The sequence below is a fragment of the Alternaria ethzedia genome, assembly GCF_023757985.1.
Source record: "Alternaria ethzedia strain BMP 0044 chromosome Unknown scaffold_6, whole genome shotgun sequence".
Taxonomy (NCBI): domain Eukaryota; kingdom Fungi; phylum Ascomycota; class Dothideomycetes; order Pleosporales; family Pleosporaceae; genus Alternaria; species Alternaria ethzedia.
In genome coordinates, this window is record NW_026056199.1 from 652841 (window position 1) to 680415 (window position 27575).

Consider the following 27575-nt stretch of genomic DNA (forward strand, 5'->3'; position numbering starts at 1 on the left):
GATACAACCTCCCGTAACCCTCACGAACGCGCCGACGCCGTACCAGACCCATGATCGTCCGCCCTATCTGAAGCTGGGCATTTAGCTCTCCAAATGACAGACCTCCACACCTTGCTCCGCGCAAGCGACCTGGAAATCGAACAGCGCCTTCGCACCACCCTCGTCCTCCTCCGCAACCTCAGTCTTCACGAAGATCTTCCACTGCTCGCGACCAGAGTGCTTGCCGATCGTAGCCACCAGTCGCTGCAGGCTGCATACTATACCTTTCGCAAGCTTGTCATGGTCAGGCTCATGGGTGTCGGAATGGAAGAACAGCCAGTCGAGATACTCTCCATACCGCGAATCTAGCTGGGACTTCTCGTTGAAAGGGAGCATTTGCTGGAAGAAGCTGCCGAGGTTCAGGTGTACCGATTTCGAAGCGACATGGTCCTTGTCTTGCTCCTTGCACAGCAGGGTTACGATACATACTAGACGATCGATAAAGGCGTACGGATTGCCGTATTGCAGCAGGTCTTCCGAGAGGTCGATCTTGATGGTACGGAACTGGTTGGCTGTCTTCCAGATTGCGCTCTTGCATGTAGTAGGCTTCCTGTAGCCGATGACCTTGCGGAGAGTACGCGGGCGGGGGAGGGTGGTGTAGTACTTGCTTATACTGCCCTCTGTATTGAGGAAAAGAGGGGTTTTGGCGAAGACGACCCACATCGCCTCCGTTCTGATCGCTTTGGAGACCTGCAGGGTGTTAAAACGACCTGCTCCAGCTTTAGCCTTGGCGCCATGCTTGGGACACAGCTCGAGCATCCGCTTGGTTGTTCCAGGGTGGCAGCACTCCTTGACTACGACAGGCTCATCGATATCGAACGCGAGGCTGTATACGTCTTGTCGTAACTCCATGGGGATCCTATCGAGGGCTCCGAAGCCACCTTGCTCCTGCCCATCTGATGCGCTCGAAATGGCTTGGCACTGCTTGGGAGAAGCGTAGGCGTTGTACTCAGGGACCGGGCTTGGAGATCTTGATAGTGTGGTCAGCTCCGAGATGTCCGTCAGTGCTGGCGATGCAGCTCGATGTCTAGCGGAACAGTCAGTTTCCATGCTTTCGGTCATGTTTTCCCTGGTGCCTGCAAAAGAGGTTCGCGGCAATGAGGTTGTGGTAGGGAAAGAGAACGGAGGCAGCAGCAAGTAAAAGAGCAATGGGAAGACATGTGATGCAGGGTCGATGCTCTGGTAATCTGCCTTCACCGCGACAGGAGAACGTTGCTTCTTCAGGTGATCGACAGCTGGTCACAAGATCGCGGTTCACCCAGGAGTTTCATGCTCGTGGCAATGCTTCAGTCCACGGGCTCAATGTGATTGGCTATCAAGATGGTAATCGTAGCCAGAAGGACACGATGTAAGGACGTAGTTTCCCTGTCATTGTCATCCTGTCATATCTCAGCCGCCTTCTCCAAATTATACTCGCCGCTCTTTGCAAGGTCTCCTTCTCAGACTAAGTAGCCTTGTTTGATCGCTCATTCTCCACGTTGTCTTGTCGACGTCATCAACGCGTCCCCGTCCGTTTGCCAGGCAACCATCTGGTAACACCGCGCTAGTCGCAAACGCTCTTGTTGTTCTGATCTCCAGTGCTGCGTATTCATTTTTTTCGATCAGTCACAACCGCTACGAGACCAGTAAGTACTACTTTCCCCATGGAGTTAATGAATCGAGCGTTCTTTCATTTGCGGTACTTTTCAATCAAGCGTTTCAGATTTTGGTTTGCGACAGCGAACGCCAGGAACTGTTCTGTAGCGGAGTGGGAGTCGATGTTTACTAATTTATTCTGTGCTAACGTAGGACAAACCTCTTACGATCAGGCTATGGTTTACTCACATGCAGATCATAGAAACCAACCTCTTCGTAATGCGCGCACACAAGCTGACACTGATCAAGATCGACGCTCAAGATGGCGGAGCTCTCCGATGACACCACTTCAGTCATGTACGCTCAAACACAGAGTCCGCTGTTCCAGTTGCCCGGAGAAATCCGCAACAGGATCTACTACTACGCACTTGACATGTGCTTCATACACTCTTCACGCCGATCGGCACAAAGCACCTCCACGCCCGGCTCCATAAATCTACAAGGACATCTGGAGCGCCGCCAATCGTCTACGAACCTCTTGCTCGCCTGCAAAGCAATATGCCGAGAGGCTGAATCTCTATTCGCTGAACTCACTCCCGCGGAAGTCGACCTTCAAGTAACGAAGCGACTCAGCCGAACTGCAAAACGCACATTAAACTCGTTCATGCGGGTCGTCATTCAGTACCCTGTCGAGAATGAGAGAAGGAGGCGAGAAGGCAGAAGCTCGGCGAAGGTGACCACCAGACAGTTGGGTTGGGAGCTGTTCAAAGCCCTCAAGCTATATACACGCGCATCGGCAAATCTTTGTCAAAACCGAGATATGCGTCGAGAGGCTACAGTCCAATATGGATTGCGCTGGCCAAGTCGCTTCCAATTCGCCGGGTTCATCAAGAGAATGGCGAAGGACAGGTATACGTACTGGGCGGTCGAAATCCAGTACGAGTACTACGACATTGGAGATCTTGCAGAACTTCAAGAACTGCGCTACATTGCTTGGGCGAGAGATGAGGTAGAGAAACTGGGCAAGCGGATTCGGTTCTTCGTCACGATCTTTCATGGTGGCCCTGCGAAGAGGACTTTCCCTCTGCTAGAGGCGGTTCTTGGCCGTCGAGGCATCGAGGAGGGTGAGATGTTGGATTCTGTGTTGGTGGGTCAGAATTGGTGGTCTGTGGAGTTGAGTCTGTGAGTTTGAGGCTGGAGCATACGTGGTCAGAACACCTTGACCAGGCTGTACATATAATGAAGATGTATGCACCAAGTGCTCGGTTTGGATATGTGATATGAAAGAGGTGAACTACATGTATGCAGCAAACACACTACTTAGGTGTCCCTGGGCCGTCGAACCATAATTGTAGTCCATACAGGTACTCGACAAGTTCTGCTGACGTGATGGTAGTGTTACGTACTCAGCTGATCATACTACGCTAGTCGCAGGACGAGAACTTATCACGTGAAAGATCAAGACTAGTCTATGCTCCTTTTGGTGCGTTTGGAGAAGATGGCTGATCAAGGTATTTACTGGGAAAGGATAGTGAAGGAGCTGATAAGGGGTCAGTGCATAGTAAAGTCACAAGACGGGCCAGCCACACCAAATCATATGGCGTTGCAGTTGGCTTATAGTAGGTATTATTCATGGATAAATAACGGTATAAACTCATCTGTAAAGGATAAAAGGTCCACGTCAAAGTCGTCAGGTGGACGTTAGCCCCTGGGTCAATCACGAGATCCTCCCCCGCTCCACCCCTTTGGGAGATCGTCCTCCCTGTGCTATGTATTCCTCCTTTACTACATCTGACTCCCTCTTCCTTGTGTATCCTTCCTGTCATATCTTTGTACTGTATAGCTTATACTACCATATCCTAGACTTCGTCTCCCCTATACTTCAGCTCAACCGATTGAACGGCTAGAAGCGATGAAGTTCCTCTACTCTAGCTTATTTGCAGCGTTCGCGTTGGCTACTGGTGCTCTAGCTCATCCAAGTACATCAGATTCGGCTTCCTCTTCGCCTGAAGTCCAAGTCAACTTGGAAATGGCGGGCAACACCAATGTCAAGATCTCGATCAAGAACACCGGATCAGAGTCTTTACGCCTAGTCAAAGTTGATGGTCTTCTAAGCGACTTGGCCGTCAACAAGGTCACTGTCGTGAAGGATGGTAGGTCGCTTCCGATGCACGGCGGAGTAGATACTAATGCATTGTACAGGCAACAAGCTCCCTTTCTACGGTATCCACGTTGACATCGACCTCACTGCGCTTGCAGACTCCTCATTCCAGACCTTGTCACCCTCAGAGACAGTCGACAAGCACTTCGATATCGCCCATGTTTACGATCTTGGGGCTGGCGGTATGATCGATTTAGTGTCGCAAGGCACCTTCCTCTATGCGACCGCTGGATCATTGGTTGTAGAGACCATCTCCTTCATCTCGAACACTCTCACCGTCAACGTCGACGGATCTCAAGCAGCCGCGACCCGTCAGACTTGGCTGTCGAGCGTATGGAATGCGGAATTCAACCTCCAAGGCGGTTGCACCCACGAACAGTACGACATTCTAGACCAATGTCGCAGTCTGTGCTCTGATCGCGCCTATTCCGCCTGGCAGAACTCGCTTTCCGACGCTGGCAATCACACGAGGATCATGGAGTTCTTCAAGGACGACACTGAGCAGATTCGCAAGAAGCTCAACGACGGCTTTCTCGCAATGGGATCTGAATGTCGGAACATGAATGAGGGTCGTGTCAAGATCTTTTGCAACAACCTCGATGGCTGTGGACCGGGTGTATTGGGGATGACTGTGTGGGCTGGTGAGGAACTTCACGTCAGGTTCTGCCCGTTTTGGTTCGATGCGTGGTACCAGATTGATCATCCAGAATGTCATGAAGGCGACAAGACAAAGACGATGACGCATGAGCTCTCTCATGCATTGTTCAGCGTCGGAGATGTCAAATATGGATACGACAACTTCATCACGCTCAACTCCACGGATAACCTCAACAACGCGGACACTTATGCATTCTTTGCCAAGGGTAAGCTCTCTCACAAAAGCTCTCTCTTGAAATATTGAACGGACTAATGACCTGATCTGCAGCTTCACACAACAATTGTTGAGTTTGGTCGATCTTCACATTCGCGGCTTGTTAGAAAAAGAGTAGAATGTGATGATACAGATGGGGTTACGAGAAGTCCAGTTGTATGAGCGTTTACTAGTAATATTCGCACGGCGGTGTGAGAATTGGTATAATAGGGTCTCTACGTAGCCTATAACTCATGACAAGGATCTTAGACCTTAATCTTACCTAGCGCCTCAACGTCGGTGAATGCATTGACCAGGTCAAAGTACACCCCGCTTTGTGTTTTGATCACTCACCATTGCGGAGACTATAGAGACCAACAGCTGCAGATATCTCGTGCTTGCGGTCTGCACCTCGCCACACACAAGATTGGCGAGTCAACAAGTCTTTCGGTATAACCCTCGCCATTGCTGCACTTCGCAACCGGAAGTAGCCCGCCATGGAGCTGCTCGATCTTCCAACCGAAATCTTCGAATGCGTCATAGCGCACTACGTCAAGGCGGAGGGCATCCGACGAGCCTGGCTTCGTCGCAGTGTGTGCCGTAATCGATTATGTCACTACTCATGACGGACAGCATTGCTAACGACTACAGGAACTTTCTGCGAGCACATCAAAACAGAAGTGCTTGCCAAGCAGCCTGCCTCAGCCTATTGGAACTTGGGTAAGCGCGAGTCGGCGTTTTTACGAAACATACTCAGACTCTTCCTCGAGCACCGAGTGGTCGCACTGTACGGCGCCAATCACGTTCTCCCCACGCATATCAACAAGATTGTCGACGTTCTCGTTAACGTCAGCGGTGATACCTCGCCTGACAAGCGCTCTGTTTGGGTCCGCGGTGTCATCGGCGCTCTGATCAAAACCCCGAATATCTGCAAGCTCGCCTATAACCCGAGTGACAAGAGCAGGAGCAGGGTAATGTCGTCATCGGGGCGTCAAGAGGCTCTGAGTGTCGCGGTCATCATGGGGGAGAGGAACACTGTCTGCGCACTCACTACCGAACAGGGTGCCATGTGGACAAAGTTATCGACAGGATCTGAGCTGGGTTGTGCGCTGGAGTTGGCCGTGCAAAACGATGACATCGATCTTGTTGAGGTCCTACTATCCCATACTCAGCGATCGACTGTGAGTAAGGTCATGAAAGTACAAACCATGACGGTCGTAAGCGGCATTATGCTTGCTGTCCGGAACAATGAGCCCATCGCGCTAGTTTTGCTGGAATGGTACATCTCAAATGCCAAGCACAAGGAGATAAACTACCTCAAGGACTGGTTCGAAGAAGCCTGCGCATCTGAATTGATGGGCTTCCTAGGTAGGCTGATTGCACTATCCACGCCAGGTATGCGAAAAGAATTCAGACGGAGCTTCCTCACGATAGCCGAACCGTCTTCTAGCGTGTATGGATATGGCAGACGCCTTCGTTTCGATCCTCAGCTCTTCCGTGTTCTCGTATCCTTCTTGTTGGATGCCGGTTTGTTTGACCGTAGCAACATGAACTCATCCGAATGGACAGAGCGCGCTCAATTCCACGGTTTGATCAACACTGCGGTACGGAGAGGAGACTTGAATGCACTTGAGCGCGTCATGGCGGCCGGCGCAAATTCTGATCGCCTACGTCCCGATGCTAAGGGTCTGTCGACTTCTCTGCGCCTCGCTGCTCAACAATGCCGTTTCGATCTCTGCAAGTTGTTGATAGATCACGGCGCCGATCCTGATCTCGATCCTGGACTCAACGTTGGTATGCAAGACCCGAGATAGATTCGTCTTTCGAAATTCGGTAAGTTTCGCTTTTCTTTGCTCAGAGCAGTTCAGTCTCAGGATATGGCGTGCCTGAATCGATTATTTCGTATTACTTTGACGTTCCATGCTTACCAGTGGTAATACAGCGAAGAGACTCCTACATTCAAGTGGTGGATACGGGTAAAATGGCTGTGGAGAAGTCGGCTGCGGGTAAACGAAAGAACGATGGACATGTGCCCAGGTGTGGCCAGATTCGCAGGGTCCAGGAACGAGGCCTTTGCCTACTACGTGTAACCTGGGTAGATGACGAATTACAATCGAAATGATCAAAGAGCCGTCTGAACTCCTGCGCGCTTCTAGTTGAATGCGATGATGATGGCGTTGGGCGCGTTGAGGAGTGAGATTTGTCCGTTGATGTGACTTTGGAAGGAAAGCCCGCAGCGGAGCCGTCGCGACCGAAGCTAACCTGATTGGTGTTGAGCACGTGATAATCTCGAACATCGGGTCGTGTGGAGGCTACGTAGTGTGCGCTCTCGCCATGTATTCGACCCTTGGTTTGTGTCCAAGAAACTGAAGTCGTATCCAACAGGTGTGTTGGCATCCCTGGGTGCAATCTTTGAAGGGTTGCGGGCCGATGCGCTGTTGTGAAATTGAGCTAATGGGGCGCCTAACCTGGGCTTTCCCTGCCACCCTGCGTCAGTTGCTCCTTAGTCACTCTGACTGCAACATCACTTCGGGAACGCAACCTGGGCAGGCTACGGTTCAAAGCTCAACGTATGGGGAGGAAATCAGCAGAGCACAGAAGTCAAGTCGGCAAGTATCCTTGTTCATTATTCATCTTTCCAACATCGGTACGCTGTGTCTCTGGTATATCGCCCTTCACTTGCCCGCCTTCACAGATCCCAACCACAACTTCTTCGACACTGTTGAACCAACCGAATTGGTTCGATCAGCAGCCACCGTCATTAGGGTCAGACCTACAATCCCACGGCATTAGCTCTCGTCCTCTTCGCACAGTTCGTAACATATGTGCACAGCCACTTACTTGAAAAACCAGTCAGCGACCGTCTGAGTGCCGCCCAATGGACAGTTGTTGATGTTTTCTTTGAGTCGCCTTTGGCAGTCTGCTACAGCCAAGGTATGTCCTCCGCTGCTACCCTTCCATCCCACCTCGTAGTTCATCTTGATGCCATTGCACCTGGCCGGGGCGCATGCTTTCTTCGTTTGGCGATAGTTGAAATATCCCGCGAGGGTTAGTGATTTGCACAGGTCGTCAGCAGCATCAAGAAACGAATTCTTGTTGCAGTCGTTGAGGTAGGGCTTGCCGCTGCCATAGCAGCCGGCCATGGTGCTGGTGGCCGAAGCCAAAGCGATGAGAGGAATAGAGAGCTTCATCGTGGAGAGTTTGATGAGAAGAGAGGCAAATTCGAGTGTGGTGGTGTTGTTGTTGTTATTGACTTGAGGAGGATAAAGAGAGATAGAACAAAGAAGAAAAGCTGCTGGCTTTATACGCCGTGTGACTGACTTCGACTGGAACGTGCGGTTCTTACCTGTCTTTCACTCGGATTGCGCGCGTATCGACCGTCGCAAGAGCGAGGCTGGAATCCTGCCTGGTCGTGATCCTACACGGGAAGATGTAGATTGCGGGAAGTATGAGCCAATCCGCGTACGGGCAACTCTTGTGAAGGATTGCACTAATCGTGGGCGTACGAGAGAACTGGGACTGTAGGATTGGAAAAAGACTTGTCCTCCGATGAATGCTTCTAAGCCAAGTATCGGGCGTAAGATAGTTCATTACACCAAGGTGTAGCTGTGGGCCAAATTACGCCCTGGTGGAGTAACCTCCACCTAGAATCCTTTCCAACCCGCTATATCCGACTGTTAAATGTGTAAACACGAGAGACCTGCTTAATGCGGGAAGAACCGACGCTACGAGAGGCTGAAGAGCAAGGATGTGAATAAACGAGCCGGGTTTTACCAGTATAGGCTATATCTCCACGAGGCGGACCTGCAGACTTTTGCACCAACCTGATGGCCAGGTAGCATTCTACCAATTGACTTCTGGACCCTGGAGGTTACATTAGCGCAATTTCTGCCTGGATGGGAGGACATTGAGTGTCGCGTAGCTGTCGCCAACGTGCAGACTTACGCTGATTTACCGGTTTCGCGGCTTGAACACCTCCATCAAGTTTGACTTCTGTAATGCTCGGCGCATCGGTTTAGTGGAGCATACGGGCTATGCATATGAATATCATTCAGAAGAGATGTCTTCATATCAGTAATCGCTAAGCGGTTCTCAGCGCAGGACGCCTGAAGCTACGATCATGCGCTTTTTTGCATCTAGCCGGAGTCGAGAAATCCGCTCAGAACTTCCAAGCCGCTCGTAGCGCTACATTCGACTTGGAGATAGCGCGTGAGCTGCTGTGAGCTTGGTCTGACACATTGAGATTGATGTTCTCTGAGTCGCATTGTGCCTGCATCGAAAGGGCCAGTAAGACTTTGCTTTTACTCCTGGTATCGTCGTGGTGGTCTTCCAAAGACTTTGGGTGCCTCTGAATGGATTATTGAGATGGTCGCCTAACCGCGTCGGTAAGAAGAAATTCTTCATCGGAAGTTGATGAGTGACCAAGTCTGCAGCATCTTGACCTGAATGAAATGCGGTGACCACCTCCTCCTCTTACTGTGCTCTTTTCCATTTCCGGACATCTTTATGATCATGTAGAGTGGGCCTGGAGGAGCGACAGAGGACCACCCTTACTTCGACGCCGGAACACAGATACCTTGCCCTATCCCGAGATTCCCACAATCCACACCCTGATTCCCTCTTAAGCCCAGCAAACCATCAACACTCAACCCATTCGCCTCCGCAATCGCCCAACACGTATCCCCCTTCTCAACCCGCAACTGGCGCTCCCCATCCCCACAGCCAGCAACAACTGTATCAGCCCCATCACTCCTATTCACAAGCTTAAAAACCAGGAACAGAAATACCAGCACCAGCAGCGCAAACGGCAACATCATACGCACAGCGCTCCTATTGCCTTCTTCTATCATCTCATCCTGCTCGCGTCGTTGTTCGTCGGACGGGGGCTGCGAGTGCTCGCCCGTTGCACGCAGTTCGCCGTATCGGTTTCCGGGCTCGGATTCGTAGATAAGGCCGGATGCGTCGCGGAAGGTGTAGGTTTGGGTGTCGGCGTCGTAGCCTATGCGCTCGAAGCCGGAGGGGAGGCGCTCGGCGTCCTGGGGGTTGTGTTAGTGGTCTGGCAGGAGATGAGGTATAGAAGGTAACTTACGCTGTCCATGTCTGTCCAGCGACCCATCTTGAGAGGGCTGGGCTAGGTAGGGTAAGTTGTGAGGGTAAGTAAGATGCTGATTGCGATATGCTAGGGAGGTTGGTGGTTCTCTAGAAGATTACGAATGCGCGGTTACGATGTCGCTAGTTGTAGGATCGCTACAAGAATCCAGGTATCATGTGACACTGTTGCTTTTACAGCCAGTTGCGCAGGAAGCGAAGTTAGACGCAGGAGGGTACGTCGTACGCTGTGACGCGTGGCGGCGGCGCGGAAGAGACGTGACGACGCGGGATGTGGGGCCTTTCCGTGGCGTCCACAGGTGGATCTACAGCGTGCATCGGGCTGGGCTAATGGGCGGCCGTGACTGCTTTACACACATCGCAGCCATCTTACGGTAGATAATGTCAGTACAAGCTCACAGGATCAATCATGGCATGATGCTTATCTGAAGCAGACTTTTTGCTGTATTCTACATGCACCTTTTTGACTAGATAGCAAGAGGCAGCTGCTACGGCGAGTCGCATGCCTATAGGATGACGAACGCGCACACCCACTAGTATGTACCATCAACCTTGACCTTCACTTACATCTTTCTTGCTCATCCCAGATGTTCTGAAGCAGTCTTGCCGTCTTCACACTGTGATTCGCAGCCATATTCCAAATGCCATTGCGCTCAGGGCTCCTCATCGGCACCACAGCACCATAAGCCAGCAATAGCACCACCATATCGATGTGTCCTCCCTTGAGTGCATACCACAGCAATGGTGTAGTTGGGACCCAGCCTTCCTTTCCTTGTGTGATCTGTACACCACTGCGGACGAGCAGCCTGGTAGCCACAAGCCAGCCATTCTCCACCGCCACAGTAAGACCCTCCCATAGTTGGTTAGAGCCGATGTAACCCTGTTCATAATTACGAATTGCGTATTTCAGGGTGGGATCGACTTGGAGCAGGTATTGGATGATGTGCGCGTGGCCGTATCGACAGGCTGAGTGGAAGGGCGTTGGCTCCAATCGGCGTATGTAATTGATTGCATCCTCAGGATAGTAACTGAATCGTAGTACGTCCATTTCACCATTCCGAACTGCCCAGTCGATCCAGCCCCGCTTTGCTTCCCTGATCAATTTTCCAGAGTAGCAATACTTCAGGTACCAGGACATGAGTGTAGGAAGTATAGCAGTACTATGCTCGAACATGCATGCGTTGATCGCGTTGTGCAGTTGTTTGCGCTTGTAGAAGCGTTTTTCCATACGCTCATAAATGAAAGAAGCGGAGTAAAGATGCCCATTGACCGCGGCGGCGGTAAGCGGCGTGCCGTACAGCTCGCTACGTAGACCTACGTCGTATACCTTGCCAACAAGGAAACGAAGGGCAGGTTCACTATTGACAGCAGCGGCAGCAGCGAGCATTCCCACCGTATCTGCGCGGCCCATATTCTTCCTGACCTTGACCGAGTCATCGAATGGTCCCTGGCAGAGATATGCGAGAATGTCGTCTACCGAGAGTGCCGCTAACATGGCGTTACAGAGGGCCAGGCGGTAGCGTTCGCGCTGCGCTTGCGATTGATAATATGAGAATTCCATGAGGAAATTGACCGTGGCTTCCATGTGATCAAGAATGTACGTCGAGCGGCAGCGGGTGGGGCCCATCTTGGAGAGGACAGTGTACATATTTGGTGCGAGTAGACGCTGCTTGCGGTCGTCACTGAAGCTGCGGTAGAAACTTGCGGAGTATCGACCAAACATATCGTCGTGTATTGCGACCGCGAAGGCTTTGCAGACATATCGTGCTCGAACTGCCACAGCCCATCCGCGACCATTATATAGGTAGCCGTGCAGGTAGTTGTGTATGATAGCAGCGAAAATTTCTGCTGGGAGATCAAGTAAGTTCATGATGGTATCCGAAGGTGGAAAGCACATGGTGCAATGCTTTGCGACTGAGTTGTACTCATATCTCTGCGCTGCCAAGCAATTTGCGCGTTTGCAATCCATGGGTATCAAGTCGCGTAGTCATCTGACTCCAAGTGCAGGATTGACGCGTTATTGCTGCGATCAGCTTTCAACCTTTGATCTTGCACTCGAAGAATGTCCACAGAGATGCCATGTGGACTAGTATCTCGAGTAGTATCGCCAGAGCGAGTATGTCTTCCAAGTGAACTACCAGAGGGTCTTCATGGTAGCGAGACCCACAGGCAGATATTGGTACAGAAATCTCCGAATCAACAGGTTCGTATTGAAGAAGTCAATTGCGTCCATTGCAAAAATTGCGTCAGTTAGGGCATCATAGAACTGATGGCAATAGCTCCAAGGATTACCTCAAGCTTTTGTTGTTGCGTGCCCAGGTAGTACAAGAACGCTAAGCGTTCGGGGAAAAGGGACGTGACAAACGGTCTGCGTTGGCGAGGCTATCAGGCTCGGCATGATCCCTGCATCGTGAGGCGTCGTGTGCAGTCTAGACTGGGAGCCTGCACGTTCTGATGGCAGAGTGGATGTTAGGAGGCGCGGCGCTGTGTGATTGATGTCAACGATCAGCGGCGTCTGTATTGACGATGATGACCGTGCGGGGAAAAGCCGACGTTGGCGGCTTCCTAGTCGTCGCCTCGCGCTTTCCAATTCCCAGAACGTGTCAGGGATGCTACGATAACGCGTGGTAGGCGCACCTTCCCATCTAAGTTTCCTCGATTCCATGTCACGACAGAGAGACCCTATGCAGGACGCGTTTGATGATTGCATCTTTCAGCCACCTTCTAGACTTGTCGCGCGCAAACAAGAACCTGAGCAAGCCATAGCGCGCCACTGAGGCTGTGCGCGCCGTCCACGTGTAGCAGCCAATCTGGCTGATCGACGTCATTCGCTCGACTTCCGGTATCCACCTGCATACTAAGCACGTACCAAGCCGGGTCAAGCTTGCCGAGCATTGATAAGGAAGGCGGTGGCCGCGCCTCACTTACTTGGCCACACTTCTACCACCGCCCCAAGTACATCTTTGTACTCAACCACCCCCAAACTCTACACCACCAAAACCGATGGGAGAACCCGACGACCCCTCTATACGCAGCTTCAAGTCTAAGGCAGCATCTGCACTTGGCTTGGGACGCAAGAAAGACACGCAGACCGACGTCCTTCCGACCCACAACCCCCACTCGACCGCCCATCCTGGCCTAGATGGCAGCAACCCGTCGCGTAGTGCACATGGCACCAGCGACCACAGCGAGAAGCCAGTTGCCAGCGATAATAGCTCCACAGACATCGATAATGGCAGCGTCAATACCGCGCCCGATGGAACGACGCCTCCCGCCATAGGATCCGAGAAGCGTCCGTTCTACTCGCTCGTGCGTGTCAAGAACGGAAGCCTCCGATTCATATCCCACACCAAGAATGCCATCACACACAGCTGGATCAACCTCCTGCTCGTCTTCGTGCCTCTTGGTATTGTAGTCAAGCTCGTGCACCTGAAGCCCGAAATTGTCTTCTCCATGAACGCCATCGCCATCATTCCGCTGGCTGGCCTGCTCGCGCACGCGACCGAAGTGGTCGCTGCCCGTGTCGGAGATGCGCTCGGTGCACTGCTTAACGTATCCTTTGGAAACGCTGTCGAGTTGATTCTCTTCATCATCTTGCTCGCCTCTGACCAGATCGAGGTCGTGCAGGCGTCTCTACTTGGATCCATTCTTGCCAACCTGCTTCTCATTTTGGGCATGGCATTCTTACTCGGTGGTTTGAAGTACCAGGAGCAGGTCTACAACAATACCGTCACTCAGATGAGCGGTGTTATGCTGGCCCTTGCCGTAATGAGCCTTCTGCTACCCACTGCCTTCCACGCTGCTTTCGAGAACAACGCCATCGCCGACCACGAGACATTGTCCGTCAGTCGTGGAACCAGTGTCATCCTCCTACTAGTATACGGCCTGTACCTCGTCTTCCAGCTCAAGAGTCATCGTTATCTCTACGCTAGCACTCCCCAACATATCATTGATGAAGAGTCACATCCCGGTGTCCTTGCCGGTGCTTTCGACTCGTCCAGCTCCGACTCTTCATCCAGCTCCAGCAGTAGCGACAGCGACAGCTCCTCCAAGAACTCTGATGGCACCATGAAAAAGAAGGCCAAGCGTATGGTGAAGAGGCTTCGCCGCAAGTCCAGCGCTAGCTCCAAAGATGCAGATGCGCTCTCGGCCCTCAATTCGCCAGAGGGTGAGCTACACCAGAGTCCTTTCGATTCGGAGAGAACCAATAGCGTCGCCACTGCCAACAACGCAGCTCCTATTACTTCTCGCCGACACTCATTCGACGTCATGAGCGGTGACGAGGCCGATAACGATCAATACGTCCCAGTCGTTCGTGACTTCGAAGCCGCTTCGCAAACTTCGCGCTCGGTGACGAAGAAGGAAAAACGTAGGCACAAGAAGAGCAAGAAGGACCGCCGTGATCGCAACAAGGTCGACACCATTCCCGAAAAGGAGGTCGTGCCGAATGAGCCCACGCCCAAGGTTACCTTCGCTGAGGAAGTACAGAACGATAGTGCCACTACTATGAATTCGAACCCTCGCAGATACAACCGGCCTGCTCTTCCTTCGCTACTTTCCAATAATGTTTTCTCGAACCCTCAGAACCTCGCTCCACTTGGCGGTCCCGCGCCCAATATTCGTATGGCAGCACCTCGCGACAACACGGCTCTGCGTGCGCCCCTTCGTCGATCCAAGTCCCTCCCGGATCAAATTGGCCGCGCCGACTCCACTGGCAACGCAGTCAAACATCCTGCTGTCTCTCCACAAGCTGCCATGGCCCTCAACGAGGATGACGAAGACGATGAAGCACCTGACATGTCCATCAAAGCTGCTATCTTCATGCTTCTGATCAGCACTGGTCTCGTTGCTGTCTGCGCCGACTTCATGAGTGAAGCTATCGAGCCCATGGTTGAGAGTTCTGGTATCAGCCAAGCGTTTATCGGTCTTATCATTCTTCCCATCGTTGGCAACGCTGCAGAGCACGTCACTGCAGTCACTGTCGCGATGAAGAACAAAATGGATCTTTCTATTGGTATTGCTGTCGGCTCTTCCATCCAGATCGCTATCTTCATCACACCTGTCATTGTTATCCTTGGTTGGATCATGGGCAAGGAGATGACACTGTACTTCAACATCTTCGAGACTGTCGCACTATTCGTCACAGTCCTGGTGGTGAACTTCTTGGTACTGGATGGTCGCAGTAACTATCTCGAGGGTAGTTTGCTGATCGCTGCCTATATCATCATTGCGCTGGCCAGTTTCTTCTACCCTGACGGCTGTGAGGCCAGTGCCATTGGTGGCAACGAGGACCGCTGCAGCAATGGCGAGGTTGCTCGATTGGCGCAAGGTATGGTCAAAAGGATGATTGGCATGTAGGGCCAACATCGATAGTCAAGAACCCTGAAGCCTGAGTAACATCAGATTTCAGTATGAGTTCTTGGTCTTTGCTATTGCTTTGCGATCACACGGTTGAGTGGCATGGTGTGATGTCCGCTCCCGTATAGAGACTTTCCAGTGTGTCTCATTTCTTTCTATTACGATAGCATACAGTCCTTACAGACACCTAATAGCTCATCACCTCCGAGGTCCTCAAATTGACACATAAGATTGGCTCCTCAAGCGCAGCCTGCCTCACATTCTTGCCTGTGTTATTTTTGCGTGTGATGGAAACTGCTTGTTCGTGGCATTCGTTGATTTGATGTACTCGTTCCTGATGTGAGGAAAGCCAATGATGCCTCTTGCTAGTCGAGGGGTCATCTTCCGGCGCCCTGCCAAGAGGTTTGGCGTCTGCCTAGCCCGCTCCTTCGACATACGGGGAACACTTCGCGAACTCAGCCACCAAGCTTCGACGCCCTCTGCCCTTTTCGCTGCTGATCCTTCAATATGAATATCGTGCATTCCGTCTATCTAGGATCGAACCAACGCCCAAATTCATCCTCCCACCACGCCACGTATCGCGACACATCCTGTCTACAAGACTCCTGCTTTCCCGCATGTTGAAGAGTCGATACAGCGCGTTCTTTTCCTTTTGTATACATAGCACAACATGGTCAGTCGGGGTGGTCGATCAAAAGGTTGTGCTAATTGTCGTCGCCGGCGTGTGAAATGCGGTATGTCCATTCACCCGGTCAACCTTTGCAGAGACCTGCTGCATGTGCTGACGTGACAAGACGAAAACCGCCCTGAATGTGGACAATGCATCAAGCGTGGACTCAAATGTCAAGGGCCCAAAGACCTTACTTGGATCCATGAGAGTGTCACGTTTGAAAGCAAGCCTGCAAACACAACCCAGAACGCAATTGTCAGGATAGCTACTCCAAACCAGCTATCTCTCGCAGCCTTCGAAGATGATATCTGCTTAGCATATACGCGAAAGAACTTGCTACGCGGGGGACCTGTTGAGATTGCCTGCAACATGATCGAGAGCCATGCCGCATCTATGAGAGGCGACGATCCTGGTCTTGATTTATTGCGAAAAGGCATAGTGAGCCTGTCGACCACCTTCTTCGGTAGCCAGCATCGACAGGGCGATATCACGACCAAAGGCTATCAACAGTATGGTCAGGTGCTGCGGCAGCTCAATTCACATCTTGCTCGTACAGAGCTTCAGACGACGAACGAAACATTACTTACGTCACTGTCTTGTATGCTTCTCGAGATCTTTTTACCTACTGGACCAACGAACTTTCTGAAACACCTGCGAGGTCTCGACGCCATTGCGATGCTAAGAGGCCCGCCCAGGGAGTCTGAAGGTACCAACGCTATCATCTTCCGGGGCCTGCGCATCCTTTCCATCGTTGGGGCACTTGCGGAATCCAGGCCCTCTATATACGCGACCGAGGAATGGAAGCGGATTCCGTCTGCACATTCCAACGAGTCGGGACTCTTCCAACACCACGTTTTCTCCATCTTGGCTGACTGCACCCGCCTCATCAGCCAGCGGAATGCTCTAATGCGCTCAAAAGCATGTCCAGAGAGCTTTGAATCTTTGCTTACCGAAGTGGAGGATGTGCTTAATAACTTGGAAGGGCTACACCCGTTCTGGGAGGTCTTGAACCGGAATCAACTAGCTGGAACGACTGAGCGATCTGACATGGCGAAGACACTAGGAGTGGCCAACCACGTTTCTGCAACAGCATTGATGCTTTACAACACCGCATACATATGCGTCATTCAGATCAAAGATTCATTGTCTCCATCGCCTGTCAACACCGCACTGCGAAACGCCGCCGCGATGAAAATCGCCAAATGCCTAGAGTTGAAAGAGTACGAGCAGCGGGAAGGTGCACCTCAATCCAATACCATAGCCTTTGTAGCTATCAAGGTAGCCTGGCAAGCTTTGGGTGGGTTCAACTCACCGGAAGGACAGCGCTTAGCACATACTGTCAAATCTGCCACCAATTCGGTCTTCGCACGAGGATCTACGCTTTCTGATGCGTCGCACTTTGCCCATTATGTTGAAGAGTCGCTATTCACCAAATTCCTTGGTAGGATACCTCTTATAGCACCGGATGGCGCGGCGTGTGTTGGCAACGAGTTCGGCTTGTGGCCTGATGGGCCTCCAGGGGTCATCGAGTTCAGCATGCAACAGCTAAGCACGCCCTCCGAGTTCTTTTCAGAGACCACACTCGCGCCGCTCTAGTGTGGCGCAGCTACTGTATGTAACCGGTTCGAGATTAGCAGCGGTCGACAGGAATCCCTCTTTAAGATGCGACGTCGCAGTACATTACACAGACACGCCACTCCTAATCTACATCAGAAGACTTCTTCCACCGCCTTCTGGACCTCTATATTAATTTCGCGGATTGTCACGCGGCTCCACATGGCGTGTTTCCAAGCTTCCCCGGATTTAGACTTTAGCCGGCGGGAATCTGAGAAATGAGACGCGGCGAATTTACATCTGAACGCGCTCCGGGCGAACGGCACATCTTCATTGATGTGATGTCAATCCAAGAGGATCTTGAGCGATGTTCAACACAGACGGCTGTGGTTCCCTGGGTGTTTGCATTAACACAGAGTCCATGCCTCACTTCGCTTGGCCAGAACATCGGCACACTGACAGGTGTCACCAAACATCCGAGCTTCTACTATAGCAACTACCGGACAGGGTTTCTCGCCGCCTCCGATGACCCGGTTCAAGCAGTTTAAGCATGTCGTCTACCATAAACGAGCCAAGAGCCCCTAAGCTTCACGGGAATGACCTCAGGACAGCGGGCGGGGCCTTGGCGTTTATACATAAGATGGAGGGCATTGGCCTACAATGTGAGCAGTTCGAAACATCAGTCGTTCAAACAGTCGTTCTTTCATCAACATGGGTGTCAAGTCTTTCATTGTCGCGGCCTTTGCTGCGGTTGCCATCGCTGGACCGATTCCCGAGCCTCTCGACATGATGAAGCGGGCTGGGCCTGCTGCCGGACAAGTCATCACCAAGTGCGCCAACCCTGGTCAAATCGCTCTTGCCTACGATGACGGCCCATCGCAATACACCCAGAAGCTTGTCGACACCCTGACTGCTGGTGGAGCTAAGGGTACTTTCTTCGTCACTGGATCGCTCTACGGTATGTATATGCTTCATTTACTACAAGCTGAAACCACCATCTAACATCAACAGGCTGCATCTACAACCAAAAGAGCGCCCTCCAAAACGCGCACAAAGCGGGCCACCAGATCGCATCGCACACCTGGTCGCACCCCTCGAACTTCGGTTCCCTCTCCACCAACGACCTCACGTCGCAAATGACGCGCCTCGAGCAAGCCCTCGTCAACATCATCGGCGTAAAGCCCACCTACATGCGCCCGCCTTACCTCGCCACCGGTGGCAACGTGCTCCCCACGATGAAGACCCTAGGCTACCGCGTCATCACCGACGACGTCGACTCCGGCGACTGGAACGGCAAGACGCCCCAGCAGAGCCAGCAGGTGTTCCAACAGGCGGGCACCAGTGGCAATGGCCACATTCCTCTCATGCACGAGACTTATGCCAGCACGGTCAACACGCTCACCCCGTGGTTGATTAACTGGGCTAAGAACAATGGGCTTAAGATGGTTACTGTTGCGGAGTGCCTTGGTGATGCTCAGGGCGCGTATAAGAGTGGCACTCCCAACGGTCAGGGTACCTGCTAGAGTCGTTGAATTGAGGAGGAGCTGCTATGCTGCATGTACTTCTCGCATTGCTGAATGCGGAATGAATGGCCGGTAGGAGAGGATGTTGAAGAACTTTGATTAGTGTACATATTTACTTCTAGAAAGACTCTTTTGCGAGAACAGGATTTCTGCTTCAACCACATGTTTATAATCTTGAGCTTCGTGTCTGACAGATCACGTGCCCTGACGGTGCCTTCCAAGGCTCCTTCCCTAGGTGAGTAGGGTGCGTCACCGCTCTCCGTGCATGCTCTTCTCCCCACCAACGAGTGCGACTTCATCGACGAACGATCATTATATCTTCATCTTTTCCACATGTTGCATACGCTCCCACTTTCCCGATCACTCCTCTGGTGCTGCGAAACGCGCTTCCACATGGCTTTGAACGCACTGCACAGCCTGATGTCTCGCCATGCGCGGCATGATATCCAGCAAACCTCACTTTGCCTCTATTACCTATAATCTCCAGTATCATCATCTTGTTCCGACTCACTCTCACCTTGGACTCTCTTACCCACTAGCGCTCTTGCCGAAGTTAGCTTTTGAACGACTTCATGCCTCGCATATAAGACTTCATTTCCTCAACGCTATCTCTAGATCTCTACACCCCACTGGGATAACTTCGACTAGCCCTTCAACGACTACCCTCCCAGCAAGATCATGATGGATCTGTTGGATCTACCGCCGGAAATATTCCAGAAGATCATCGCGAGCTACGTCCATAAAGTTGGAGTCAGCGAGGCATGGGAACGACGCGATGTCTGCAGTGAGTGCCATCCGATGATCTCCCGACGTGAACTTATTCGCTCTAGGAACATTTGCCGCCTTCATCTCCGAAGAGTGCTTCGGCAGACAGCCCATGATCAGATACGCGCAGCCGGCAGCCAAACGACTTTTCCTCCGACACGTAAAGCTGTTCCTTACATACCGGTGCAAAAGCTTGTACGGGGCTCCGACACTACTGCCTAGTCTCGTCCGTAAAGTCGTTGAGCACTTCATGACGACTACATCACAGACATCGGAGACAGTTCGCGAGGCCTATACGGACCGAGTTTGCCACGCCATCGTCAATCACCTTCCTGAAGGCAAGCTATTCAAACTCGCCACCAGACCCACCCTCCTCATGTGTAACAAAGCCGCCAGCAATCCGGTCGAAACCTATTGCTTAACGATCGCCATATTGATGGAAGACAAGGAGCTTATCACCCACTACCTCTCTCAGAGCGTCTCTGTGTGGAACGGAACCGAAGTCTTTGAGATACCTCTCAAGGTCGCCGCACAATCTGGAGCTATTGAGTTCGTGGCTCAGCTCTTGGAGAACGCAAAGAGCAGCCTTACTAAGTCAGCTAAGGCCAAGCCGACGATGCATCTGAGCACCATCATCGATCGCACTATTCGGTCTGGACACTGGAATGTTGCCATCATCGTCATAGACTGGTGGTTTCAGCATCTTCGTAAGCCCCTACCAGCGTCCGTAGAAGATTGGGTCATAGCAGCTGCTGGTATTCCTACGACTAAGTTTCTACACCGGATACTGGACTATGATCATACACCCGCCGCAAAAGCTAGACTAGTGGAATGCCTCTACTATTCTCACTCTACTTGGGGCGTTGGTCGCATGAACCGTCTTGCTAGGGCTTTGATCAATCGAAACATTTTAGACCCGTCAAAGTTCTACAGTCATGTACTCGCACTCTCCGGCTCTCTCTTAGCCCTCGCGGTTGAAAAGGGTGATTTCCAACTCGCCACGAGATACCTGAAGCTTGGTCTGAGTCCAAATGGTCTGCAAAACCCAGAGGGCAACCTCGAGTATCCGCTGGTCCGAGCCGTGAAGAAACGCGACGAGACTATGGTTAGGCTTCTACTTGATCATGACGCCGATCCAGAGCCAGCACAACGCTGGGTCTCCAAGGCTCCTGACGAGCCAGATGAAAGGCCCTTCAAGCGCTTATCAGAAGAAATACGCTGTGACTGGCGGAAAGAATGGGACACCACAGAGAGCATTGAAGCACTGATACGCCAGGCGGCCGAAGCCAAAGATCGGAGAGAGAAAGAGACCTTCACTGACGCTTAGTCGTGTGCGATATCATCCACAGCACTCATATACTGTGTGCTGGCTTGGCGATCCATGACTGCGGCAAAAGTTCTTCCGTTACGACTTCTCCTCCATGTTCTTGGATGTCTCTGACATCTCAAAAGCTCTCTTCCTCTTCTGACATCCTTGCCCTTCTTTCTCAGCATGCGAATCCACCAAACAATCACACTCAGCAAAAGTACTTGCTTTCTTCTTTTCTTTGTCTATGCGCAACGGGCTTCAGCTCTCACTCTCCATAAGTTTCATCAATGCAATACACCATCCACCTTTAACGAACACTGAGCTACCAATTGCGCTATTGTGACCCACAATCCAGTTAAAGCACCCTATTCATGTGAAAAGCTGAACATCGTGAGGCCTGAATCAATGCTACATCTTCTCAGTCGCATGTTTTTGGCCTGATGTAGGCTGCACACGGCCTGCCTATCCAGTGCTTTCCTTGCATGAGGCGGCAGCCAACCCGAAGTGCAGGACGCAAATTGTCGACGAAAGGTACACACCCATGTCACAACAACTTTATAGAGAACTAAAGTTTTGAACTTTAGAACTTTAGAATGGATATTTCCGTCGCCGACCCACTCTTGCAGACCAGGCGAACAATACTGTTACAAAGCCAATGCGCACTTGTCTATGCTACAAAAGCCACGACACCATACGCATGCTTACGTCTAGAGTGGAATAAAACCCTTTGAATCATCGCCAAGCACTCCTCCATGTCATAAACCATGCCACAATGCACCTTGGAAAGAAAGAAACGAGATCGATAAAACTACATCTTCAGCCACCATCACCTCCTAGCGTCCAGGTCCTTGAAAGTCGCTGGGCTGGGAGGTACCAATGGGCCCTTGACACCATCGTTGCCTTGCGGCTCGATGTACCCAGGCGCCTTGCCGTACTCACCAGAGAAGTACTTGTGGAAATCTTGGCTGTCTTCGAAAGGACGGGGTCCGAGTAGCCTGATCATGTCTTCGCGGCCGAGCATCTCCTTCTTGAGGAGCTCCTCTGCTACGAGGCCGACTTCGTGCTTCTTCTCGGTGAGGAGGTCCTTGCATTGCTTGTAGGCTTCGTCGACGATGCGCTTGACCTCCATGTCGATGTTCTTGGCAGTATCTTCGGAGAAGGGCTTGGTGAGTTGTTGGCCCTCGCCGTCTTCGAAGTAGATGTATCCGATCTTCTTGCTCATGCCCCACTTGCTGACCATGGCGGTGGCCATGGCGGTCACCTTGCGGAAGTCGTCGGATGCGCCCGAGGTGACGGTGTCGAAGTGGAGCTCTTCGGATACACGGCCTCCTAGAGTCATGGCCATGCGGTCCATCAGCTGGTTGACGTTCATGAGGTATGTGTCGCCGTTGGGGAGGTACTGGGCGTATCCAAGAGCGCCTTGGCCACGGGGAATGATGGAGACCTTCAGGAGAGGGTCGGCCCACTTGAAGTACCAGCCGCAGATAGCGTGGCCGGCCTCGTGGTAGGCGACGGTCTTCTTCTCCTCGGGCTTCAGGACAAGGGACTTCTTCTCGAGACCTCCGATGACACGCTCGATGGCTTGCTCGAAGTGTACCATGGCAACAGTCTCGGCATTAGCACGGGCGGCTGCAAGTTGTTAGTGCATGTGCAGTCAAGAGGGTCATAAATACGTACCGATCAGAGCAGCTTCGTTAACACAGTTGGCAATGTCGGCACCGGAAAAGCCCGGCGTCAAAGCTGCTAGCCTGCCCTTCAAGAACTCCATGTCCTCGTTGGTGACGATCTTCGCCAGATGAACACCGAAAATCTGTCCTCGTCCGTCCATGGTGGGCTTGTCGATGCTGATGTGCCTGTCGAAACGACCAGGTCTCATAAGCGCTTTGTCCAATACGTCGGGTCGGTTAGTACCAGCCAACACAACGACTTGCTCAGTGGTGTTGAATCCGTCCATCTCTGTCAGGATCTGGTTGAGAGTAGCCTCGCGCTCGTCGTTGCCACCGCCGAAGTTCTGCTTCGATCGGGCACGACCAATAGCGTCAATTTCGTCAATGAAGATGATGCAAGGCGTGCTCTTGCGCGCATTGGCGAACAAGTCGCGGACACGCGATGCACCAACACCGACGAACATCTCGACGAACTCAGAACCACTGACACTGAAGAACGGGACGCCCGACTCTCCTGCGGTCGCCTTGGCAAGAAGCGTCTTACCAGTACCGGGGGATCCAGATAGAATAGCACCACGAGGGATCTTGGCGCCGAGCTTCTGGAATCGACTTGGGTCTTTGAGGAAAGAGACGAACTCCATGATCTCTAGCTTGGCCTCGTCCATACCGGCGACATCTGAGAACTTGACCTTGACATCCGTCTCGTGGTTGAACTTCTTGGCGCGACTCTTACCCATGCCGAACACACCACCGCCTCCGCCAGCGCCGCCTCCCGCACGTCTGGTGAAGTAGAAGAGCGCACCAAGGACGAGGATGGTGGGACCGAAGGACAAGAAGGTGCCGAACCAGGAGATCTCGCTCGAGTATGCCACTGGTATGCGTTCGGAGCTTGGGATGCCCAGCTCATACTGCGCGTCGTCCATCTTGCGCTCAAAGGCCTCGACGGAACCGATTGTGAAGTAGTAGTAGAAGTTCTGGTTGACGGAAGGCGAGTCGGGATACATGGACGATACGGCCTCGCGGTGCAGGTAGACCTTCGCTCTGTTGCCGTTCAGAATGACGATCTTCTCGACCAAACCCTTGTCCAGGAAGGTCGTTCGGAACTCCTGCCATGTTATTTCCTTGGAGTTCTCGCTCGGGAAGATGGTCTTGTATGTGAGGTATGCGAGGAAGGCGCTGATGAGGATCGTGTTGGTGTCCATACCGCCGCCGAACATGGGCCCCACTGGTCCACCAGCTCCGCCAGCGCCACCCTTGGATCCCTTGCCTGGGCCCGGGTCATGTGCGCCCGACTTCTGCTGTGGTTCCTCGGAGCCGTCCTTGAACTTCTGCTGATGTTGGTCCGCCGCCTTGCGTGCCATGTTGGTTGTTAACCGCGAGATCTTGGCCGCGGTGGCCAGGTCCAGCTTCTCGCCTCTCTCCAGCTTGTCCATCTCCTGTCGCAGCTCTGGTGGTATTCCAGTGCGCTTAATCTCGTCCATTGCTTCCTTGATGTTCTGCTTCTGTGACTTGGGGACGCCCATGGACACGAATGAGACTAGTTGATCCAGCATCTTCTCCTCCTCTGGCGTAAGTTTGGACATTTGAGGCTCTCCCTCCTTCTTTCCAGACAATCTGAACTCAGGCTTGTGAGGCGTGCCGTCCTTCTTCGCTGGCTCGTCATCCTTCTTCTCCTTGGGCTCCTCCGGGGGCCCGGTCGCAAATCTCCGCACTCGTTGCTGGGTATATATACATTGTGGTATCGGTGCTCGTGTGCGTAATGTGCGTGGTGCCCTCGTGGCAGCGTTGAGGCAGGGTCGGGATAGGCGCGCTAGGTTGCCTGAGCGGCGGAGGAGTGTCGACATGGCGGCGGAACAGAGGTGCCGGGACTGCGGGGTGGGGTATAATATAACAATGGAAGGGGGTGTGTGACAAGTAAAGAAGAGTGACTGTATTACCGCGCCTGTTCACTGCCTCGGGCTGGCAGTAGAAGAATGTCTTGTGGCGGGTGCGCTTCGATGGCGAAAGCTAGGATATGACAGAATCATCGAAGTTCTACCCATGCCACCGACACGCCGACTGCCTTACTAAGCGGGGCTGCCTGCCCGCATTACGCGTGAACATGTGCCAGAGTCTAGAACCACGCCTTGACTCGACTGTTTCTTTTGCTTTTGATCCTCTTATATTTTCGCCTCAATGCTCTGCAAGAACATGCGGTACGTGTAGACACCAATTGCCTCCGATTAGAGTAGGTTCCCTGCCTCGGTCCGACCGCCACGCGTATTCATCTCCATGACCAAGAGACGCGCAAGTAGGAATTCAATTGATGAAACAGTAAAGTCTCTGATCAGCGCACTACAATACATGTGACATCCAGATCTCATGTAAAGTTCGCACCCGAACAACTCCGTCAAACCACTGCATGTAGATCATGCAGGTGCACGATACATGCACCGACCGACTAGTTCCATCATCCATCCTGGTCCGGGGCGATTACCATGGGTCGTCAGCCCGCAGCTATAGCGCACGAAAGTACCAACCTTATTCACACGCAGTCAGCGCCATGTTTATTCATCCGGGCCGGTATAATAGATACTTAAGGTCTTCGAACTGCCAAAGACTTCCATTTCCCAATCAATCCCACCATAGCAATGCGTCACTCTGTCATAGCCTTCGCTGCGCTCACGTTCTCCTCTCTCATATCCGCACAAGCACCCAATGCTTCAGACGCTACCTACCTGACTGCACCTGCTTTAGTCACCACAACTGAGAACACCACCACCATTCAATGCTGGTGCCTGAAATACCCTTTCACAGTATCTACAACAGCAGGGACCGCGGGAAGCCGTGCCATAGCATTAGGCAATGTGACGAGTCTAGGCTATGTCATCCAGCCACCGCGATTTGACGGCGGATTGCATAATGCGCCTACAACACAGTGAGTAGATTGGCTGTACGCTGAGCTGCGCTGACACTTTCAAGAATCGTACACTTCCTATCTGGACTCGCGCGTATCACTTTACCCCAGGACCCATCTCAGGAGCTGTGGTTGCCTGGGGGTAAGGGCGGTCTGGTGGTCGCTGCGGATGTAACGGGCGAGGGACACATAACAACGTATCCGAGTGACCAAGACACGGTCGCCATTACTGCACCTTTTGACGATGGTGTGGTTCCACAGTATGAAGTGATCAACGAAGGGCCGTGTATGGGGCGACAGACGTTCATCTAGTAGACTAGAAATGCGATTTGAATGGAAAGAAGGTGCATGTTGGTTGTACAGTCTATTCGTTGGCTCGATGCAAAGAGAATTGTGGTGTTCCGCTTCCTTCCTCCAACTCCTGGTGCTATACACCTTCATTCATCTCTTATTATACAGCCACTTACTCCTCGTCGGCGAACAGGGCACGGCCAGTCTTGGAGTTGAGGAACTCGTTCCTGATGTCATTGTCAGCGTGCCATTCAACGCATCTTTGCCCATATGTGATCCTGCTGTTCCTGGTAACATCCATTGACTCACCTCTCGATAGCCCACTGCATGGTGCCGTATGCGATAGCCAGAGGGGGGATGAAGTAGAGGACTTGGTTCCTTGAGCGGCGCATGACGTTCCAGAAGCCCTTGCCGATGAAGGTAGCCATGGGGCGCTGTCGGTTGGGGCTCAAGGCGTAGGTGACGACGCCCTTGCCGGGGCGGCCACCGCCCTCGTAGGGGTTACCCCATGAGCCGATGTGCCAACTATGCCACTGTCAGCATGATCTCCTTCCTACTCCGATGGGTGTGCGATGCGAGGCGGGTCGAAGAACGGATTCTTTCGGGGAAGGTGGCCGGGGCTGCGTGCGGGTGGAGCGCGGACGTACGTGGTCTTGGTCTTTGCGAGGGTTTCAGACGGTCCCATAGCCATTTTGACGGTGTGAGAGTTGCGTGTGGAGGTGCAATGCGTGGGCGGCGGCGTTCGCGTTGCTGTCAGAAAGCTGCGAGCGGTGCTGGAATGCCAAGCCTTTTCTGCTAGCACCAATTGCGGCAAGGCGCGGCAAGAGCGAATAACACCAACCTGATTGGCCGCTCACCCCCGATACAACTCTCTCGAACATTCACCTTCCGACGACCGGACTGGAGGAGCTTTCACATGACGGCGACTACCTCGTGATGTATGGACACTTACCCAAGCCTTCAATCACGCCGGCTGCGAATGTTCATACGCGTCTATCGGCCTGGACTGTCGAGGTAACATCGTAAACTCAAACCTGAGTGACATCACAAAAGACAACGGAAACCCTGGCTTGAACTGCGCATCTGGACCTTGAGACTAAGCTGTAGCTGTATCCGACCACAGTTCCGAAAGATCGGCTATCATTGCGTCAGCGACGGCATACCCGCGTTGCAGCACGCTACGAAACAAATCCAAGACCTCGTGCATGTCATGAGCATCCCGGACACGCGCTCCTGCGACTCTCAAAGGAAAAAACAGTAGCACACCCGCAACCCCGTTAGCCAGCAACTCGCGACTCAGGCACAGGATTTGACGCATGTGCCACTCGATCTGGGAGCGAGCTAGGATCGGCGCACATGGTGCCATTGGCTTGGTCCAATGTACGTGGTAGTCGTAAGTACCCGAAAGGTAGATGCTAATGGCGTTGTAGTATATGTGAGCAACAAGAAGTTCTGGGTCTGATGCACCTGATGCATGCTGCCAGCAGTTGCTCACCTCCCACCATTCGTGCAAGGATTGCTGAAGTAGTAAGCCTTCAGCAGCAAGGTATCGTGCACGCTCAGCTTGTACTTCCTCTCGCAGATGCTCTGCTTCAAATTCACAGAATTGGATAGTACGTATGCTCAACTCAGAAACGCTGGGTAACATGTCGAAGAGTGCTTCTTTCGGGTGCCAGAGTGCTGCACCTTCGCCAGTCCAGAGCTCTGCTAGTGCGGTAGTCCACACAGGCTGACTGAGAAAAGTTGGTTCAGAGTAGATCAAGGCCCTCGATATTTCGAATATACGGGCTGAAAGGAAGAAGTTACGC

General features: G+C 52.5%; 10 protein-coding genes across 10 annotated transcripts; 5 read left to right on the forward strand and 5 right to left on the reverse strand.

The window, feature by feature from the left end:
* Positions 1 to 81: 81 nt before the first annotated feature.
* Positions 82 to 1089, reverse strand: J4E87_003495 (uncharacterized protein; the record flags this gene model as incomplete). The annotated part of the gene is made up of 1 exon (XM_049375122.1): positions 82 to 1089. One exon carries the CDS (start codon positions 1087 to 1089, stop codon positions 82 to 84), a length of 1008 nt encoding a protein of 335 aa, XP_049235044.1.
* An 880-nt stretch (positions 1090 to 1969) lies between these two features.
* On the forward strand, positions 1970 to 6439 carry J4E87_003496 (uncharacterized protein; the record flags this gene model as incomplete). The annotated part of the gene is made up of 4 exons (XM_049375123.1): positions 1970 to 2796; positions 3478 to 3767; positions 3817 to 4638; positions 5277 to 6439. 4 exons carry the CDS (start codon positions 1970 to 1972, stop codon positions 6437 to 6439), a joined length of 3102 nt encoding a protein of 1033 aa, XP_049235045.1.
* A 2932-nt stretch (positions 6440 to 9371) lies between these two features.
* On the reverse strand, positions 9372 to 9741 carry J4E87_003497 (uncharacterized protein; the record flags this gene model as incomplete). The annotated part of the gene is made up of 3 exons (XM_049375124.1): positions 9372 to 9377; positions 9449 to 9661; positions 9715 to 9741. 3 exons carry the CDS (start codon positions 9739 to 9741, stop codon positions 9372 to 9374), a joined length of 246 nt encoding a protein of 81 aa, XP_049235046.1.
* A 552-nt stretch (positions 9742 to 10293) lies between these two features.
* J4E87_003498 (uncharacterized protein) lies at positions 10294 to 11604 on the reverse strand (the record flags this gene model as incomplete). The annotated part of the gene is made up of 1 exon (XM_049375125.1): positions 10294 to 11604. The coding sequence occupies one exon, from the start codon at positions 11602 to 11604 to the stop codon at positions 10294 to 10296; it is 1311 nt and encodes a 436-aa protein (XP_049235047.1).
* Positions 11605 to 12737: 1133 nt separating this feature from the next.
* Positions 12738 to 15092, forward strand: J4E87_003499 (uncharacterized protein; the record flags this gene model as incomplete). Its single annotated transcript, XM_049375126.1, has 1 exon — positions 12738 to 15092. One exon carries the CDS (start codon positions 12738 to 12740, stop codon positions 15090 to 15092), a length of 2355 nt encoding a protein of 784 aa, XP_049235048.1.
* Positions 15093 to 16131: 1039 nt separating this feature from the next.
* On the forward strand, positions 16132 to 17358 carry J4E87_003500 (uncharacterized protein; the record flags this gene model as incomplete). The annotated part of the gene is made up of 1 exon (XM_049375127.1): positions 16132 to 17358. One exon carries the CDS (start codon positions 16132 to 16134, stop codon positions 17356 to 17358), a length of 1227 nt encoding a protein of 408 aa, XP_049235049.1.
* A 669-nt stretch (positions 17359 to 18027) lies between these two features.
* Positions 18028 to 18839, forward strand: J4E87_003501 (uncharacterized protein; the record flags this gene model as incomplete). The annotated part of the gene is made up of 2 exons (XM_049375128.1): positions 18028 to 18274; positions 18328 to 18839. The coding sequence occupies 2 exons, from the start codon at positions 18028 to 18030 to the stop codon at positions 18837 to 18839; spliced, it is 759 nt and encodes a 252-aa protein (XP_049235050.1).
* A 678-nt stretch (positions 18840 to 19517) lies between these two features.
* On the forward strand, positions 19518 to 20931 carry J4E87_003502 (uncharacterized protein; the record flags this gene model as incomplete). Its single annotated transcript, XM_049375129.1, has 2 exons — positions 19518 to 19623; positions 19670 to 20931. 2 exons carry the CDS (start codon positions 19518 to 19520, stop codon positions 20929 to 20931), a joined length of 1368 nt encoding a protein of 455 aa, XP_049235051.1.
* An 808-nt stretch (positions 20932 to 21739) lies between these two features.
* Positions 21740 to 24424, reverse strand: YTA12 (Mitochondrial inner membrane m-AAA protease component; the record flags this gene model as incomplete). The annotated part of the gene is made up of 2 exons (XM_049375130.1): positions 21740 to 22542; positions 22591 to 24424. 2 exons carry the CDS (start codon positions 24422 to 24424, stop codon positions 21740 to 21742), a joined length of 2637 nt encoding a protein of 878 aa, XP_049235052.1.
* Positions 24425 to 25939: 1515 nt separating this feature from the next.
* Positions 25940 to 26458, reverse strand: J4E87_003504 (uncharacterized protein; the record flags this gene model as incomplete). The annotated part of the gene is made up of 3 exons (XM_049375131.1): positions 25940 to 25994; positions 26077 to 26292; positions 26415 to 26458. 3 exons carry the CDS (start codon positions 26456 to 26458, stop codon positions 25940 to 25942), a joined length of 315 nt encoding a protein of 104 aa, XP_049235053.1.
* Positions 26459 to 27575: the final 1117 nt, after the last annotated feature.